Genomic DNA, 18,667 nt, shown 5'->3' with positions numbered 1-18,667 from the left:
TAATTGAGAAAAATGTGGAGTTATATATGATCAACTTGAGTAAAAATTGAGATATCGTGATAATATTTTGTCACATGTTCAGATAGGATTAGATGGGTGTAATCAGACCACGCCCACAAAACGCTATTAATTGAAAACCTATAAAATGTCATAACTGAGCACTTAGTCAAGATATAAAACTGTAATTTACATATCCCCTAAACTACTAAAAGTACAATTACAAAATTCGATTTTAACAAATCATTCGAATACCTACCGTGCGAAAATGGATGAAATCGAATTATATTCCTTCTTTGGCAACATTTATAAAATAAACTTTTGCTAACACTTGAAGTTATTTCCACGACTTTGATTCTGGTAAGTTGCAGGAGTATGAAATATTTGGTTACACCCTAACTGAGACCTTTCTTACTTTTATAGCTTAAAATTTATATTTATACTGTCGAAATGTATGTTAGTAAATGATAATAAACTTGAGGCTTATCTAGTTACTGGCCGTTGAAAAAAATCCTAAAAACAGTCCGTCACATTGGATGACCCCCTTAAAGCTTTTGTAACGCTGATTTATAGTGCAACATGAAAACTCATATCGGAAATAAGGGTCAATGCTCTGTCAAATATTAGATTTCGTAGAGTTGAGACTTGAAATATAGCAACCAACCTCTGTGATAGGATATGATGTCAAATGTTGACAAAATTGCAGTCTCGTTTTCCACATAGTAAGTCATCGGACGTACGGTCATATAGTTGTAACTGTAAGCGCGCTCAGCAATTTCGATCAAAAAGAAGTCCATGATTTTATACTCGGGATAAAGCTGAATAAATGTGAAAAATTTAATACATTTATACTTTATGACACCAAAAGCAAATTACACACTAACAAAAACTTACTAAATCGGTGACTAAATAACCAAAATAGGTGGCAAAACCCTCATTAAGCCATGCATATGTCCACCACTGCGGTGATACTAAGTTGCCGAACCATTGATGCGCGATTTCATGATTTTGTGTTATCACATCTTTCAAGTTTTTATGCATATCTCCGTCATCCGTCTGCGCCAGGTTGTCCTCCTTATAGGTAATTAAACCCCAGTTTTCCATGGCCGCACCGTAGTTATTCTTCAGCGCGACATGATCTAATTTCGCCAACGGATAATCGACACCAAAGTAATCCTCCAACATGGCGACCGTACGAACGGCATTCTTCAAAGCCTTCCGGCCTTTATCAGCGACGCGTGGCGAGGTGAAGATGCGTTGTTGAACGCCGCGATATTCCTCCGAAATATACACGAAATTGGAGATGACGAATGCGACCAGGTATGTCGACATCGGTGGAGTGGTGTGGAATGTGGTTGTCACCATTGTGTCATCAACGCTGCTGCGCACAAAGTAAGCAAGTAGTACTGTTAGTGAAAAGTGGACGTATATATATGTATGTATGGGTGACACTGTAGGTGAATGAGTGGCTTGATGGATGAGATAAACGGATGAGCAGTTGTTGAATACGTGTAAATTTACGGTTTATTAATTGGCTTTCATAATCCAACAACACATGCGTAAATATATGTGCGGGTTTGTGTGTGTGTGTGTGTGTGAGAGTGTGGTATTACTCAATTATGACTACAGAGTACTTACTTGTCATCGAGTGCAGCATTTGCGCCAAGGCTCGGTTCAATTTGACGCACCATCATATTGGAGATGGCCGTGTAATTGTTGCTGTGCGTGAGGCTTATTGTGAAGTTCGCCTTGAATGATGGCTCATCGTAACAGGGGAAGGCCAAGCGTGCACTAGTCGGCTCAAATTGCGTTGCCGTCACATAACTGTGTGTAGTTTAGTGATTAAATTAAAAAGAAAATTAGATAGAGAGAAGTTTGATTAATTTGGCTGTCTGGCTATGGAGGTGTGTACGTTGCAAAAGCGTGGAAGGGTGTCTGTGTTTACCGAGAGGTTTTTAATGAAAGTTTTAATTAAATTTGTAGTTAAACAAAAAAAAATGCATAGGTGCTTTTTTATATTATAAAAGGGTATAAAAAGCTCTCAATGATAATTTATATAGCGGTTCGATCAGAAATATGTGTTATATATCATAAAATTAAAAAGTTTTCCATACAAGAACTTTATTTTTATCGGCCATTGGTCATATATGGCAGTTATATATTATAGTGGTTCGCTCTGAACAATATGTTCGTAGATTGAAGTTATGCCTTTGATAATAATCCGTGCCAAGATATCTTGTAAAATGCAAAAAAAATTACAAGGACTTGATTATGATCGGTTAATTTGTATGGCAGCCAGTGGCGGATCCAGAATTACTTTCTGTGGAGTTTTTCATACCAATCTATTTCTTTAAATTGATGTTACTTCTTATTGATTCTTCTGAATTTGAATTAAAGTTATTTTCTACGCTCTGATTTTATGATAGTAGCGGACTCTATGAATCAATTTTTCATCGGAGTCAAATTTAATGATACATACAACTACTTCAAAACGTACATGTTTTACTAGCTAAGACTTATTTATTAAGAAACACTGTCGTACATTGAGGCCCACTAGAAAAATAAGAATTGGCTTAGTAGGGGCCTTTTATATAGCTTAAACAGGGTATATTAAGTTTGCCACGTTGTTTGGAACACCCAAAAGTAAACGTCGGAGACTCTATAAAATATATAAATATAAATCAACAGGGTGACGAGCTGAGTCGATTTAGTACGATATATACGTTTGTATATACGCAAACTCAGTTTTTGAGATTTCGACCTGATATTTCATATGCGTCCCACGCCTCTCCAAGAAGTTGCTGATTTATTGGAATTGCCAATATCGGACCACTATAGCATATAGCTGCCAAGCAAACTGAACGATCAAAATCAAGTTCTTTAATGTAAATATTTATATTTGTGAAGGGTATTATAGCTTCGGTGCAACCTAATTTACCGTTTTTTCTTGTTGATAAAAATATTAATAAAATCATTTTGTATACCCTTAAATACATGTTTAATAATAGCTGGGAGAAGGGAATACGATTATTTTTTCTCTACACCCAGAATAAATGGTCAAAATTATGCCATTTTTTGGGGCTCTAGACTGGTCTAATTCGTTAAGTAAGTGATGTCATCTGTTAATGGTTTTTAGATGATCATAAAATGTTCTTTGAATATGCTTTTGGTAATTTATTTTGGTATCGAATTTGTGCATTTTAATTAGAGAAACTTAGATGATTCCATCGATAATAAATATTTTTGACTGGTTATCTAAACTTTACCTTTGTGGCATTTATTATGGGTATTGTAGTTTAAAAATTAAAAAAAAAAACTGAATAAATTTTTCATATTTTTTCGGTAGTTTGAATATTTGAGAGTATTTCTTCAAAAACACTTTTCTAAATTCGAATTATTTTCACAATTACAATCATTTTGGTGTCATGGTAACTCGGCTGTGGCAACTAATCTTCCGTTGAATTCAACACAATATTATTTACACATAAATAACTCTCGCTTATATTTTCATTTCACTGTAAATATGTTGTTTTTGTTTGCATAATATTGTAAAAATTTCACTTCTACAATTATTACTATTTGTTGTTATTTATTATTTGTTGTTCGTGTTTTTGCGTTTGTTCAATGCACACTTATCAGCACTATTTCCTTTCACACACAAATTCATTGATAGAACTTATCAGCAGTCTGTTTGTTTTGGGGGCAATTCATCAGCGTTGAACTATGAGACACCCGCTATACATACATACATGCAACGACATATTGCCATATGTAAACATAATTATACATATGTATGCATGTACCATATGTTTGTGCCTGTGAAGGTAATTTGATAATAATCCAAAGACGAATTGTAGCAGTGACACACAGTTGCGAAGCACGCGTTGTCTAGCTGCCGTTTCATGTATAGTTATATCTATGTACGCGTGTGTAATATATATATATATAAAGCTAACATTGTGCTTAGATAATTTTTTTAATCAAATAGTCTGATTTCATTTGACCATATCAATTATACAAATACTTATATACATACACATACGCATGCATACGTATACACGAATGCGCGCACGAGCTTCTACATTTGTTACCAACTATGTTCATAAATACATACACACATACATATGTATGGTGTATTCTTCCTAACCCTTCCCGCCATTTTGCAGCTGTCCATTATTCATATGCGCACTACTTACACTGTGGCATTTTTTTCATCACTGTAGGTCATCCAATAGATACCGAATGAGTCCTCGCGCAAGAGACCCTTGTATAAAATTTCCACTCGATAACGTTGACCCGCTTCGAAAGAGACATAGTTTTCAATCGGATGTATGATCAAGTAGCTGCCATATTTCTTATACGTGTAGGTGAGGTCAAGCAATCTTTCGTTTGTGTGCAGTTCAAGCATCGTAATCGCCGTAACGGTAATATTTTTTGCATGCAATACAATTTCGTTGGTCGATTCGCGTATTTCAATGTCAATAGTCATATTGCCCGTGAACTCGAAAATTTCCCGATGTATGTGCGTTGTAATATGTAGGTGATAATGTAGCGGGAATGTGGTGTTCGGAAGACGCAGCGAACGTGTTATTTTTTTCGTTTCTTGCGTGTGATTTGTTGCAAGGCCCACATCTATGGGCGGTGGCTTTGTTGTGAAGGAGTATCGCTTTGCGGGATCGATAGCAGTATCTGTTTCCGTCGCGTTACCGACACTTATATGGAAAAGTAACAGCACGAACAACAACATATTGAGCTTATTGCGGTGAAGAAAGCATAGCTTTAAAGCACACTTTGTGGTTTTAGTCTCTGACATTTTCGTATATTTGTGTTAGAATTTTTATTGATTTTATAAAACTTTCTTTAGCAAGCACTTAGAATATTCGTAGTATGTCTTTACTGTGTGATCGTTGAAACTGTTATGCGCTTGCACTCGTCTTGAGTTATAAACCGTTACTGAAATCAATATTGAGTGATCCGCGAGTTCCATATTTACTTATGAATATATGTACATATATTCAGCCTTTAGCCTTTATTTGGGCGCTCTTGCGTTTTGTAAGACTTCACGTCTGCTTGCTCACTTGATAGTAAATAGCGACAAACGTACATTTGGCAGACTGATAAGATAACGAATTGAGTATTTTGTGTGCGCAATGTACATCGTATTGTTTCTCTACAATTTGATTCGACTGTTCATAAGTTGCTGGTATGGATCAGTACAAGGTGTCCTGTTTTCATATTTTTTTGAATATTTGTCGATGTGGGGTAATTGTGTGTGAACCCTAGTTTTGCGGTCAAGAAATGTTTCGTCCCTAGAATGTGAATTTGATCGTCATAGAAGGTATAATCACAAATTTCTTCAAATCGATTATGAGCGTGAGATCAAAGGCTCTCTCGACTTAACTCATTCCCAGCTTTTTCGGTTATGTAACCCAAATGACTGGGAATGGCTCAAGTCCTATACTAGTGAAGATGCGTTGATTCCTCACTTAGGAAGGTGACAACGCAGAACACAAAATATGTCAGGAAGAAGCTTCGTAGACCATACTGTTTCTACTGGAAATGAACCGGATAGAATTAAAATAGAGCTTTATAAAAAAGCGATGCTTTTAAATAAATGGTAGGCAATAGTCCGCTTGCGTATTTTTGGCCAAAATATGTGCTTTGGAAACTCGCCTAACTTCCTTATAACCTCATTTGCTAGTTTATTGTTATATTAATTAGAGTTCAGGGAGCTAAGGGAATAAGCAAAGTTTTCGGTTTAAGGTGTAAGTAAGTAAATTCTTTATAATTTGAATCAAATTTTGAGCCGTCGTTAGAGTTGTAGGCACATCAATCGCCGAAACTTCGGCTTTTCCATAGTAATAATAAATTGTATGCTTGTGTGTTCTAGATAAGTGTGTGCCAAATAGTGTGAAATATTTACAGAAGGCCTAAGGTTAGTATCTATTGTCATGCCATATCAACTTTTTTCTGAGATAGCAACACAACTTCGTCATAAGAAAATCCCTATTTTTTCCCCTACAATTATTTAACTAATTTTTTAGCTATTATTATTATTACATACCTATCTATCGATATTATTTCCTCTTTTCTTCAAAAACGTTCAAAGAATTTGTACATTTATACTATTCTAGTACTACAAGTATAGGTAATATGGATAGATAATATACCAATCATTATCAAATAATTTAGTATCCCCTCATCACATTTGCGTATGTAGGCATGTACAGTTATGTGGGCTGATTAATTTTTTACTTTCTAAACTGATATTCACAACAAACCATGATGAAAAGTGACGCATTGATGACGCATTTGAAATTCTACAAAATTATAATATTAGGTCAAGTAAAAAGTTCGTTCGGTTTTTTATTGATTTCTCAAAAGATGATAACTTTGTGTATATTTGCCGATTTAAGTCAAATATGCGCCGTTTTGTTCGTAAATTTGTTGCCAACGAGATGCTATCTTCAGGATACGTCCCTATTGGCAAAAAACTCGGAGAGCCAATTTTCACAGGCCTCTCTTGAGGCCAAATTCTCACCATTAAGCGCGTTCGCCATGGACAGAAAAAGATGGTAATCACTTGGTGCCAGGTCCGGACTATAAGCTGGATGCTTAGGACCTCCCATCCGAGCTCCCAAAGCTTCTGGCACGTCACCAAAGACATGTGTGTCCTGGCGTTGTCCTGATGGAACACGATTCGGCCTCTGTTGATCAAAGATGGCCTGTTCTGGATGAGTGCTGCCTTCAAGCGGTCCAGTTGTTGGCAGTAGAGAGCCGAATTGAGCGTTTGGCCATAGGGGAGCAGCTCGTAGTAGATGATTCCTTGTCAATCCCACCAAACACACAACAAAACCATCCAATCGAAATTACCGGAACGGAACCCATCAAACCACTTTTGTGCTACATGTTCGTTTACACTATCGGGCCCATAAACTAAATTAATTTTTTTAGCTGCTTTGGCTGCTTTTTCGCCTTGATCGAAGAAAATTTGTAAAATATAGCGAATTTTCTCTTTGCTGGTGTCCATCTTTGACGAGCGCTCACAACGTACTGACTCAATCAATCGAAAAACTGTCAAAAACAAACTTTTAGTGCGAATAAACACGTTTTCAGCGCCGTATAGTATTACATGATGCGACACGTAACACTAGTACTATGGACAATAACGCCATCTCTTAGATAAAAACCGAACGAACTTTTTACTTTACCTAATATTTTGTTGGATTAATAGTTCTAGCAATAGATATGGCGGCTGTTCAACTGATACTGAAGAAATTGATTTGAAAATGACTAGTTTAATTTTAAGGAACAGCCAAAGACTGGTGCTTCTAGCAAAAAGAGTTGTTCATTTGCTTAAATCTCGCAAATCTAATGGGATTTTTTTGTTTCTTCCTTATTCACATTCCATTCTACAACAACAATGCGTAAACGTTGGCATAATCGTAACGGAACCTGAAAAAAAAATAACATTACTTGATTACATTTCCCGCACTGCTATTTTTGTGAACACAGCTGTATATATATAAATATATATATAGGTACATTATAGATGTAGAGTCTAAACAGGTACGAAATCTCATCGATTTGAGTATTGTATAAATATTGTATTATTAAATAATGCTGGATAGAAGCATAGGAGGTATAACAGCATCTCTCTCATACCCACCTTCCTACACTCACTTTTTGCATGTATCGTAGTAGTTTGTGCTTTCCTTCGGGGATTGATTTTGGCAATACTGCATGACCTTAAGGCATTCCATATTGTCCTGATCAGTTAGTCAGCCATTTCGGAAATTTCATTGTAACTGTTTGCTTCAATTCAACCACGCTGAGCCTCGGGCGGTACCTCCTTGTAAAGAATATAATATCCGTTTACATAGGCTATCAATTTTCCTTTCAAAATTTACCAAAAGTTCATTAGCTACAACTTACCCTAGGAGGGAGTTTCCCCTCAGGAGTTTCTGTTTGCCCTAACCTGAGCAATTTGTGCTGGGCAATTAGTGCTCCTTCTACATTTAGGGCTAGCGTAAGAGAAGCAGTCTCCGTATAGGCGTGCTGTGCTTTCGACATGTTGGCTAAAAAAAGCTTGTCTCCAATATAGGCGTCTAGAATTTTTTCAAATGTCTTCAAAAGGAATGAGGTTTAAGTTATTGGCCTACATATATTTTTTCGAAAGAAGGCGGGCTCCCTTGCCCGCCTTCGGTATGACTGGAGGGTACGCGATTCCAATCTTCCTGTATGGGTCTCAGTTAGTACTCTTAGGATTTCTGAAGATTGAACTTTTATTGAGGACACATACATATGGTTAGAAAACGAGGGTGTACGAAGCACTCGACAGTGTTTATTTCGCTAGTATGCATTGTTACATCATGAACCTTCTTCGAGGTTGGGTCAATATATGTTGGTTCCTCCTCTCGGTTAGCTATAGCTATATTATTTATCATTATAAGTGCGCATTGGCGCCTGCGCCTATCACTAGAGGTCTCTAAGCTTTATTCGCTACGTCGACCAGCCTCCAAAGTTCTCATTGCTACAAGATGCAATTCAAAAGTTTCAGGACTTTTATTAAAAAACGAATATTATTTGTTTTTTTTTTGAAAAACTTATTGTTCGCCGTCAAAATAGTCTCCTTCCGCCTGAATACAACGTTTTGCACGTTCAAGAAGGTTATCGAATGACTTTTTTAGGTCATTTGTCGGTATAGCGTTGAGGATGGCGGACGTCGATTTTTGGATGGCATCAACGTCAGCATAGCGGTTTCCTTTCATGGCCAAATGTAGTTTTCCGAACAAATAAAAATTGCAGGGTGCCATATCAGGCGAATACAAAAAGTTTGGGTCTTTAATGATGTCTCTTGAATGTTGAATTCTGAGGTCGTTTTCGTGTTGTTTCAAAGTGTGCGGGACAAATCGAGCACAAACCTTTCTGAGGCCCAAATTTTCTGTCAAATTATTGTATTTTAATCGACGCTACGGATATTGATAATTCCGATTCCATATATTTAAGCGATGATTTCGGCTCTTTTAGAATGAATTCACGCATAATTTCCGTGTTTTTTTCGTTCACAACATCTTTTGGCCGGCCCGAACGTTCGTCGTCTTTCAAGTCCTCCCGTTCCTCTTGAAAACGTTTAAACCACTCGTGAATACGGCTACGGGATAGAGAATCATCGCCATAAACTTGTTTCATCATTTGATGAGTTTTGGTAAAAGTTTTACCAAGTTTAAAACAAAACTGAATGTTGGCTCTTTGTTCGATGCTCATTTTCCGACCGACATTACAAAATGTAATGTCACATGTCGCGCGATATCTCAGCTGTTATACATGTCAGCTGTTATATAAATTTTATACGACAACATTGAAGAATACACAAATGAGGGATAACAATTTCAGACAGATGGCGCCACTAGAAGCCACGTTGTTTAGTTGTAGTAGAACACCTTTGTAAAAATATTACTACCGTCATTCTCCACCTAGAGTTTAAAAATGCACTATCACATTGATAAGATTTTTTTTATTAGGGAAGGTTAATGTTAAACACTAAATAATTACGATAAGTAATTTATTTTTATTTTAATTAAATGTTGGCTACGTAAATCTTGCCACTTTCTCCACTATCGCCCAGTTTTTGCCAGACTGAGATAGAAATACCTCGGCAGACGCATCTTTTCGAATCTAGCGAAGTAGCTGGGATTGATATTAATCACCTAAATAAGTTTGTGCATTGTGTGCTCAAAACGCCTCGTTGACCTAAGAGAATCTGATGAACCAAATATAGAAGTTTATAATCCAGGTAGTATTCATCGAATAAGATTAACCCTGATTAGTGATTCAAGGAGAATTGGTTTAACTATTCTAAATATTTTTATTTTGATTTTTAAATTCTATTAATTCGTTTATTTGATCAATTTTATCGCATTAACTTTCCAAATTAGGACGGAATTTCTTAAACACTTTCAGTTTGTATTATTTCTCTGTATGTGATTTTTGTTTTTGTTAAAATTGTGTGTTTTTTTGGCAAATGTTTCATCATAATTCCCGTAAATCCCGCAGTCTCACATTGCCGTTGTTTACAAAACAAAAGAAAAAACAATAACTACTACAATTTAATTTTATTTGGGTGTTTTTGCTTTCTGTGTAATCGCTTCTCTAGACTGAGATTAAGTTGTGCACATATGTACATACTTGTACATACATACATCATAAAAAGTATATGTGTATTTATGTAGTAAAAAAGCTCAAAAATCGATTTGAAGTTCGAAAAAGTAAGCAAAACATAGTTTTAACTATATGTTTTGTATTAAAACTCTGATTTGTTTGGATTTGAATTGCCAATTGAATAATTAGTTGTTAGTATATAATATAATTTGTAAAGAACATTTTGTGAGGTCTCGTTAAAAAATTTTAATTTTTTCTTTGAATGACTTGTTTGACATCCACCAACGTCGAGCATTACTTAATAATTTTTCGCTCGCTGTCATTTTAATATACCCTGAACAGTAACCTGACCATAAAGTATGTATGTATATGTATATATACCAGCGGTTTTGCCATGTCTGTCCCTCTGTCTGTCCAGTCTGTGCATACACGAACTAGTTCTCAGTTTTTGAGATATCAATATGAAGTTTTACAAGAAAATGCTCACGAAAATGCTCATTTGTTGAAACCGCCAACATCGGACCACTATACGATATAGCTTTCATACAAACTAACCGATCAAAATCAAGTTCTTGTATGGAAAACTTTTTTATTTGACGAGGTGTCCTCAAGAAATTTATTAACCCAGATAACGCTACAACCTTCGAAAATATTTGATTAAATCAGACCATTGTACGATATAGCTGCCATACAAACTGACCGATCAAAATCAAATTTTTTCATAAAAAATATTCCTTCCTTATTATGTAACCTTAATTCGACTTGACGGTATATTATAATAAAGAATATGACTGGAAAGAACTAGCAAAACCTTTTTCATTTGTTGCAAACCGTTAGTTATGTTTTCAGATTTGGTTATACTTATAGTTAGCATTTTGTCTTGTATTTTGGGTTTCTTGAAAAGTATAGCTTAAGACTTTTGGTGGCTATTTAAAATTCATTCAATATACTGCTCAGTTTGATGTGATCTGCTTGCCACTCAGTCACGTTCTATCGATTGAGTTAAGCAACAATTTATTTATTATTATTATTTATGCGGTATGTTTTTTTGTCTTTGATATTAATTTAAGTTTTTTCTCTGATATTAATTCAAGTTACACTTTTTGAGCGTGGTGATCGATAAAAAATTAATTTTTTTTATTTTATTGATATATATTAACTACTCAATATTGTTTAAAAATTTTTTATTATCTCTCCATACATGTAGGTTACTCAGGAATTTGAAACTATAGGTAACTGAAATAAGAAACATAAGTTTGAGACTTGATTTTGTTGTAGATTCTTGTGGATTATTATTCATTTTCAAATTGAAAGAAACTCATGGCAGTGACACACAGATAATATACTAAATACTGTCAATAACCTCGTTACAGAAATGATTCTGATTTGGTCAAAAAGTTGCTTATACAAATGCGGCTAAGGGGTTAGGTCTGTTGAGTAAGATTTTCATTTAAAACGTAACTACTTGATATTTTTACTGTAACTGCGTGGTAGCATAGCCTACTTACCCTTGCGATGGTTTTGCTATTATTGCAACATTTTTATTTATGAACAATTTATTGTTTTTTTTGGTTAAAAAGTAACCTTTTTTTTCATACGCAACATTGATGTAAAGCCAAAATCGGTCGAACTTTACGAGAAAGTATTATGTGATCCCGTTTTTTATTTTGGTTTAGCCAGCACTAGTTTGTAGAATCATTGTGGGCCGTCGAGGCTTTATGGACAAAGGCGATCCTGAAAATTAGCCTTATATCCGACATTTTTTTAAAAATGAACATATAAACAATTTTGTATAAAATCAAGCAAATGTTAAAAAAACTTCGATTCCTTTTCAATAACTCTCAGAAAAAATTCTGAACTTGACCAGCTCTCGAATCAATAAGTGGTAGACATATTTTCTTCGTATTTAGCTTCTCCGGCCAAATCTTTCAAGCTTACTCCACAGTGAGTTGAGAGTCATGCGGCAACCCTGGTTGCAGTTACAGCTAAGCGCCACGATAACTTAAGCTGAGCTGCTTACTTGCTGCATCAGTTGAATGCCGGCTTTACAACAGTAAACATGTTTAATATGAGCGATTCAGTGAAATTTCTTTTCTATGTTGTTTTGTGCTTGGTGATTTGTGATAACACCTTGGGAGCGCAAAGAAAATGCGCCGAATACAATGAAGATGTAAGTAGAAACTCACATTAATTAAACTTTAAAGAGCATTTACAACAACAATTACTAACAAATGTTATTCTAGTGTCAAGAGCATAGGTAATGATGTTCGAATACTTGTTTAACTTACTCTGTTTTATGGCGTAAATGTTTTTAGTATGAATAAGCAAAATATCAATTAACTATTATTGCTGTTGAGCAATTATATAACAACAGCAGAAATAATAAATTTTGGTTTTTCTCATTTACATTATCGTAAATATTGCTTGGCCGAAACACGACGATCCAATTAACTAATTATTTTTATACGTTTTTAACGGTTGTTTGTAATGCTTAAAACTGACTGAGGTATATAAAGTTAATTGTGTGCAAAATGAAAATCTACACGCAAATTCAGTTTTAAGCTTAAGAACAGAAATAAATGTTTATTTTACCTTAATAGTATATGTGAATGTAACCTTAATCTATTTGAGGTACAAAAATTTCAAAAGTCAAAATAGAAACCTAAACAAGCTAATTATAGAAATTTAACTCAAATATGTGTATGTCCAGTATTGTATTTAGAGATAAGATCTAACCCACTTTTTTTGTTTAACTTCTCTTAGACTGAGCCATGGTTTACTTCTCAAAACGAAGAACAACAGCTTTGCCCTCACTTTTAGATGTCACGTATTTCCTCCCACTTCCTCGCTTGTCATCTACGTTTTCAGTTTCTCTATATTGGTTAAAGCTGCCCGCTTCTGGACGAGGGTTTTCTATGCAAACGGTTCAATTGTTGCTGGTACAGCTCCAAATTAAGATTTTGCCCGATTTTGCAACTCATTGTAGATTATTATTTTCTCCCAATACCACCAAATAGTGTAAAACTTTCCGGACCGTCAATCCTAGTTAGTCCTCCTTTTGCGCCGACTCACCACCATTCAACCACTACTGTGTTTACAAGGTATTGTTCTAAGATACTCAATTTTTATCACCAGTAACAATCCGCTTCAGAAATGGATTGATTTTGTTGCTTTTCTGTAGCGATTGGCGAATAGAAATTTGGTTCATGGTTTTGTTTTTTACATTAATTCGTGTAGCCTCTGACATTGAGCATCTTTTTGTATCCAACCTTATTTAAACGGTTCCAAACTTTTTTTGTGCAATGTTCAGCTCCGAGCAAATTGAAAGACTGTTTACACGATTTTCAGAATCGATGATATTTATCGATACTTTCGTCAATTGGCCTGGCAGAGCGTGACGTATCCTTTGTATCAAAATCATCGCCAAAACGGAACGAATCAACGACACCAAAATGATGTGTGATAGGCTCGAAGAATATTGAGCTTAGCAATCACAAAAACTGGTTCAGAAATTTCTTAGTGAGACATTTTATCTTTCTAACGTCACATAGCGTAATTTGAGGCAATACTAGAGGTTTGGCTTACCTGGGTTCTCCGATCTCCGATCAAATTATTTAAAATATATTTTTCAGCAACTACGAAATACTGTTTGTTGTATCTGTTCAGCTATCGGTTTATTCTACAAATTCAGAAAAGTTGGCGCGACACCCTTCTTTAAAAAATTGAATAAACGTTTCTAATAAATTGTTAGAGCTCTGCTTGGTCGAAACTTTGTAGGTCGCAGTCTTTTTTACGGAGCTGTTAATAACCACAGCAATCACTCAAATAATAGTTGTGTTGTAAATCCTCACAAACTACAGTTTTTTATAGAATTACAACTAAAACCCTCCAAAAAAATTGACATAAAGAGTGTACCGTCTGTGGATTTTAAGATTTGGCTTAAAAATTAATAGAAGTCCAAAATTAATAGAAGCCGACTTCCCACAGAACTTCATTCTGATCCCATCATCCGTAAAAATTTCAATTTAACGTTAGGCACTTCAGTATGATTCTTGAAGCAAGTCAGATTTATTGACAACGTAGTTCAGTACTTTTTATGATATAGCACATGGAAAGTAAAAAAAAACACAAAATTTCAAGTGGACACCAAAAAAGATACAAGTAAGTAAGTGAACAAGTAAGAAATTGTGCAAGTTTGTTGATAATAAAAAGTCTGGAAAATGTGTCATAGCGATAAAATTGTGCGCCGCCTTCTTATATCGACGATAATAATATGGGTATGTGGTATATGGTGATACAGTATGTTGACATCGTCTACAGAATTATACTTTTTTAACTTCCCGCTAAGAAAATTGAAAATTTTCTACAAATCGGGAAGTTATTGGTTTCACCCCATTTTGCAAAAATCGAGTTCTCAACAGATTCGACGTTCTGAGGGTCAAGGAAGCTTCCCCGAACATTTCTACGACGATGTCCGTATGTATGTGTGGATGTATGTGTGTGTGTGTGGATGTATGTAAACCTCTTATAACTTTTAAACAACTCAACCGATTTGAATAAACTAAACGGCATTCCAAAGGGTTTCATTGCACTTGCATTTCGTGTAAATTTGGACCTAATCAGTAGATTTCAAGAAATCTCAAAAATAAATTTCGAGTTTCTTCCAAACGACTTGACCGATCGATACCAAAAACTAATCAGTTCTAAACCTTGAAGAAACACATCGTTTGCCGCAAACCGGGTCGAAATCGGTTGATTTACTTGAGAAATCGTTAACGAAAGAAATCACCAAAATTGATTAGTCTTTGAGAAATTTGGGAAATAACACTATTAAGCTATATCGAGCTCAAAGGTGTAATGGGAGACTTTTGAGCTCGAAGATTAGGATAAATAGGCCATTATCGACACAGTTCAGAAACTGAAAGTGACAAGAGTGCACACATACTTGTGATTGACTTAAAACAAGTTGTAATTACAAAGAAAGTTTATACGAGTAAAATAACTTGAAGTGAAGTGTTGGCCAAGATAATGATCACAATGAAAATAACGCTGTTGCAATTGTTGTTGGTATCGTTGTGTATTATGGTAGGGTCTTAAAGAAATATACGTGATTTCATACTCATATATTCATATATTACTATTACTAGTTGTAGTTTCGCTCAAACTTGCTGGGTGGCGAATCGAACGCACGGCCGGCATAAATCCAATACGTCACCATAAATAAATAAAAAAGTTGTTAAACTATTATCCAGAATTATTGTAGGACATGTAGCTAGATTATCTTGTCGTTCCGAGAGCAAGTCTCAAACATAGAGAGTAAAGTTCGAAAATATAAAGCTAATCGAAGACGACTAAATTATCGGAGTATACTCTTTTTATTCATAAATAATTATTGAAGTAACGAAGTAAAATATTTTATTCGGCTGGCATATGATAATTGATCTCCACTTAAAAGATTTCCACGTTTTAATAAAGAAATATAATAATTCATAAAAAAGTATCCTAATTTATTTTAAACTCTTTTTACAAATATCTAAAAGTATTTCTTTATAGAATCTCCTGTGAAGTGACTATAATTCCAGATATTTCATAAGTCATATCATGAAGTTGAAAATAATGATATTAAAATTATACTAAATCAAATATCACATAGATAAATTAATAGTATAAACTCTGTTATTATATTTCAGCTTGGCTACTCTAGTCCAGTTTGGTTAGTTTATGGCTACCATTCGGGTAGTAGTTTTAAGTCCGTTCCGAAAAAAACTCTAAAATAGAACATTCTCTGCGTCCAACATCTGTTTAACTTTTCATATAATGTAAAAATTCGAGAAAGGGTTCGCCCACAATTTAATAAATAAAAGGATCTTCAGTCTAAAAGGCTGAACTTTTACAATTTATTCCGGGAGTAAGGAAAAAGCAGTAGAAAATCTCTTTTTCAATCTTTAACAAACATATTTTTGAGTGGATTCAAATGGACCAATCAACTTATCCACTTAATTTCATTAAAATATTACATATTTTGACTCACCTAAATAGTTTAAAGTCAGGAGGAAAGGTGGACATCATATATAGGATATATTGGGGGCACATAAATCGACCAACTGATTGCTTTAATTTGGATATTGCTCAGTTATACTTAAGAATATATTTACAAGGAATTTTGAAATAAAATTGGTTAAAATTTAAAAGTGGGCTGTGACATGCTCATCATCCAATTTTGACACCGGCTTCTATAAAGTTCTCTTGTGAAATCCTGGATGTAAAATCTAAACACTCTGACATATTTAGTTTGCACACTATTGTAGAAAGTCTTAAAAAAATTTGTACTGTGCAAATTTGGGTGATATATATTTATTGGTTTGGAAGATATATACATTAAACTTATTAAGGGGTGGGGTCATGCCCGATTTTTAAAGGTATCGATCCATCTATCATTATTAGTTTTAGGTGATACAAACAGCCGTTAGGTGAACAAAACTATTATACACTGTAGCAACGTGTTGCGAGAGAATAAAAAGCTTATATTTTTTAGCTATCGTAATCGTGTAATATACGAACTATGCTCTACATGCTCTACGGATCCGACAAGAAGGCAGTAAGCCGAATAATACACACAATTTTTCAAGTCACGAAATGTGAGAGAGTTTTTTAAGATCTAAAACTAATTAATTAGAGAAATAAATATCAACAGCTTTATATAGTAGATAGATATGCTAAAATAAGAATTAAAATCACGGGATATGCGGCGGAATCGTCCAGATAGTCAACATTCCTTTTACATGCTTTTGGAAGTGTGAATGTAAACTGGCTTTGTGACTGAACTAGAAAGTTAAAGTTAACTTTAGTCACGATTACTACACATTGAACCATTTCGAAGTATTTCTCTGAGTATCTTTCTACGAATAAGGAATGTAGTAGGATTTATAAATTATAAGCTCATCAGAAATGTTATAAGCCTAAAAAGAGAAACAGATAAAATCTGTGAACAGTTTTTAACATATCGTAATAACATAGTAATTGATTCCCTATCATAGAACCATATATAAATTTGTAGATCAATGTTGGCCTCACCAAAGTTGTAAATTATAATTAAGGTTGAAATATTCGAGAAATCTACCAATAGTAGCAATGCAGTCCACTCTACTGAGGATTTTTTTCTAGAGGAGAGACATATCATTCTATAACGGGAAGCTCTCAGCACATAGCTAATAACAGTACTTTGGCGAAATGAGAGTTACATAATTATTGTTGTTATTTTATACTTCCCCAGTGCTTGCCTTAAAATCCTTTAAAACTTATATCAACACCCAATTGTCACTCCACTTATCTAGTCGCTGCTCGTAGTTTCCTCTGTGTATGTATGCGTATGTGTGAGTGAGTATGTGTTTATGTATACGAGTAGTTGCTTCAATATCGCAAATTTACCACAAAAATTTTCAAATTACTGAGCATAAACTATATTAATATTCTCTCTTGTTTTTCGCCCATTCCACCTCCACGGCGCTTGCACTGACATTTAATAAATGTTTTTATTAAATTGCAACAACGGGCGTGTACATGCTACAAAAACAACATCAAACCGCAATATGCCAATAAAATTACGTTCGTGCAACTTGCAGCATGCAACAAGTTTGCCGAGGGCATCGGTGACAATGCCACAAGCGGTGGAGTCACCAAGCCAGCCGGCAGCGGTTGGCGATGAAGTTTCGGCTGCTGCGGCACAGTTGATGCAGTTATTGCCAGCAAATGAGGTAAAGTTGATTGTCAATTTGTGTGGATTTTATTTAATTATAGCTAAAAATTACTTTAGTTGAGCTGTCCTGAGTTTATCTTGCCTTTTTTATTACATTTTGCGCGCTTTCTGTCATATGTTGTTGTTTTTGATTATTGCTGCAGCATTTCAATGTTTATTTTTCGTTTTCGTTCGGAAAGTTTTGTTTAATTTTAACGCTTTATTGAATCGTCCGATTGCTTAATGATATTTTCAACTATTTTTCAGCTTCCGTCGCGCAGCACAGAATGTGGGAAATTTGGCGATCCCTGCATTTTGGCCGATGATTGCTGTACGAAGCATTGCCATAATTATGCTAAAAGATGTGTGACCTAGAAAGAAATTTTTTTATTTAGTCAACGATTTATCTATGTACTTATAAAAAATAATCTTTATGAAATAAATATATTTTATAAGAAAAAAAATTTGTGTTTGGATGTTTTTTTTGTAATAGTAAAGAATTACCTGGAATTATCCAATGATTGATTTCATTCCACTTCGAAGTGATCTGATATTCAGCCCTAAGTTCTCGAAATAAGGAAAATATTCCTTAACAGAAAATGTAAATATATAATTTCTTATAAGATGGAAGAATATTGAATAAATTTAAAACAATATCTTCTGATCGGTAGAAATAAAGTAAACTTACCAAGTTTACTTTTCCCTTAAAATATTTGAACTCTTCAGCAATTTGTTTGTAATTTTTGTAGCGCTGTTGTCATACTAAAGTGCTCT

The 18,667-nt window shown here is 34.6% G+C and overlaps 2 protein-coding genes across 2 annotated transcripts in view; one reads left to right on the top strand and one right to left on the bottom strand.

Moving 5' to 3' along the window:
* The window catches only part of LOC106623406 (uncharacterized), a 29,719-nt gene extending 24,768 nt beyond the window's left edge, over positions 1-4,951 (bottom strand). The window contains exons 1-4 of the mRNA XM_014242921.3: positions 4,194-4,951; positions 1,636-1,821; positions 892-1,378; positions 662-815 (exon numbers count right to left, since the gene is read on the bottom strand). Of these exons, the coding sequence (XP_014098396.3) occupies positions 662-815; positions 892-1,378; positions 1,636-1,821; positions 4,194-4,810 (1,444 nt within the window). The 5' untranslated portion in view covers positions 4,811-4,951. The remainder of the gene's footprint in view (positions 1-661; positions 816-891; positions 1,379-1,635; positions 1,822-4,193) is intronic.
* A 7,227-nt stretch (positions 4,952-12,178) lies between these two features.
* Positions 12,179-18,357, top strand: LOC118679839 (uncharacterized). Its single transcript, XM_070105981.1, has 3 exons — positions 12,179-12,328; positions 17,781-17,912; positions 18,161-18,357. Exons 1-3 carry the CDS (start codon positions 12,218-12,220, stop codon positions 18,266-18,268), a joined length of 351 nt encoding a protein of 116 aa, XP_069962082.1. The 5' UTR covers positions 12,179-12,217; the 3' UTR covers positions 18,269-18,357.
* Positions 18,358-18,667: the final 310 nt, after the last annotated feature.

Source organism: Bactrocera oleae, chromosome 2, assembly GCF_042242935.1.
Source record: "Bactrocera oleae isolate idBacOlea1 chromosome 2, idBacOlea1, whole genome shotgun sequence".
NCBI lineage: Eukaryota > Metazoa > Arthropoda > Insecta > Diptera > Tephritidae > Bactrocera > Bactrocera oleae.
This window is presented reverse-complemented; position numbering and strand designations above follow the sequence as displayed.

What these genes read in the sequence shown, in the direction of transcription:
- LOC118679839 (XM_070105981.1), top strand. Translation starts at nt 12,218, where the DNA reads ATGTTTAATATGAGCGATTCAGTGAAATTTCTTTTCTATGTTGTTTTG. An exon ending in GCGCCGAATACAATGAAGAT is followed by an intron (nt 12,329 to 17,780) that starts GTAAGTAGAAAC and finishes TGCAACTTGCAG; the next exon opens with CATGCAACAAGTTTGCCGAG. An exon ending in AGTTATTGCCAGCAAATGAG is followed by an intron (nt 17,913 to 18,160) that starts GTAAAGTTGATT and finishes ACTATTTTTCAG; the next exon opens with CTTCCGTCGCGCAGCACAGA.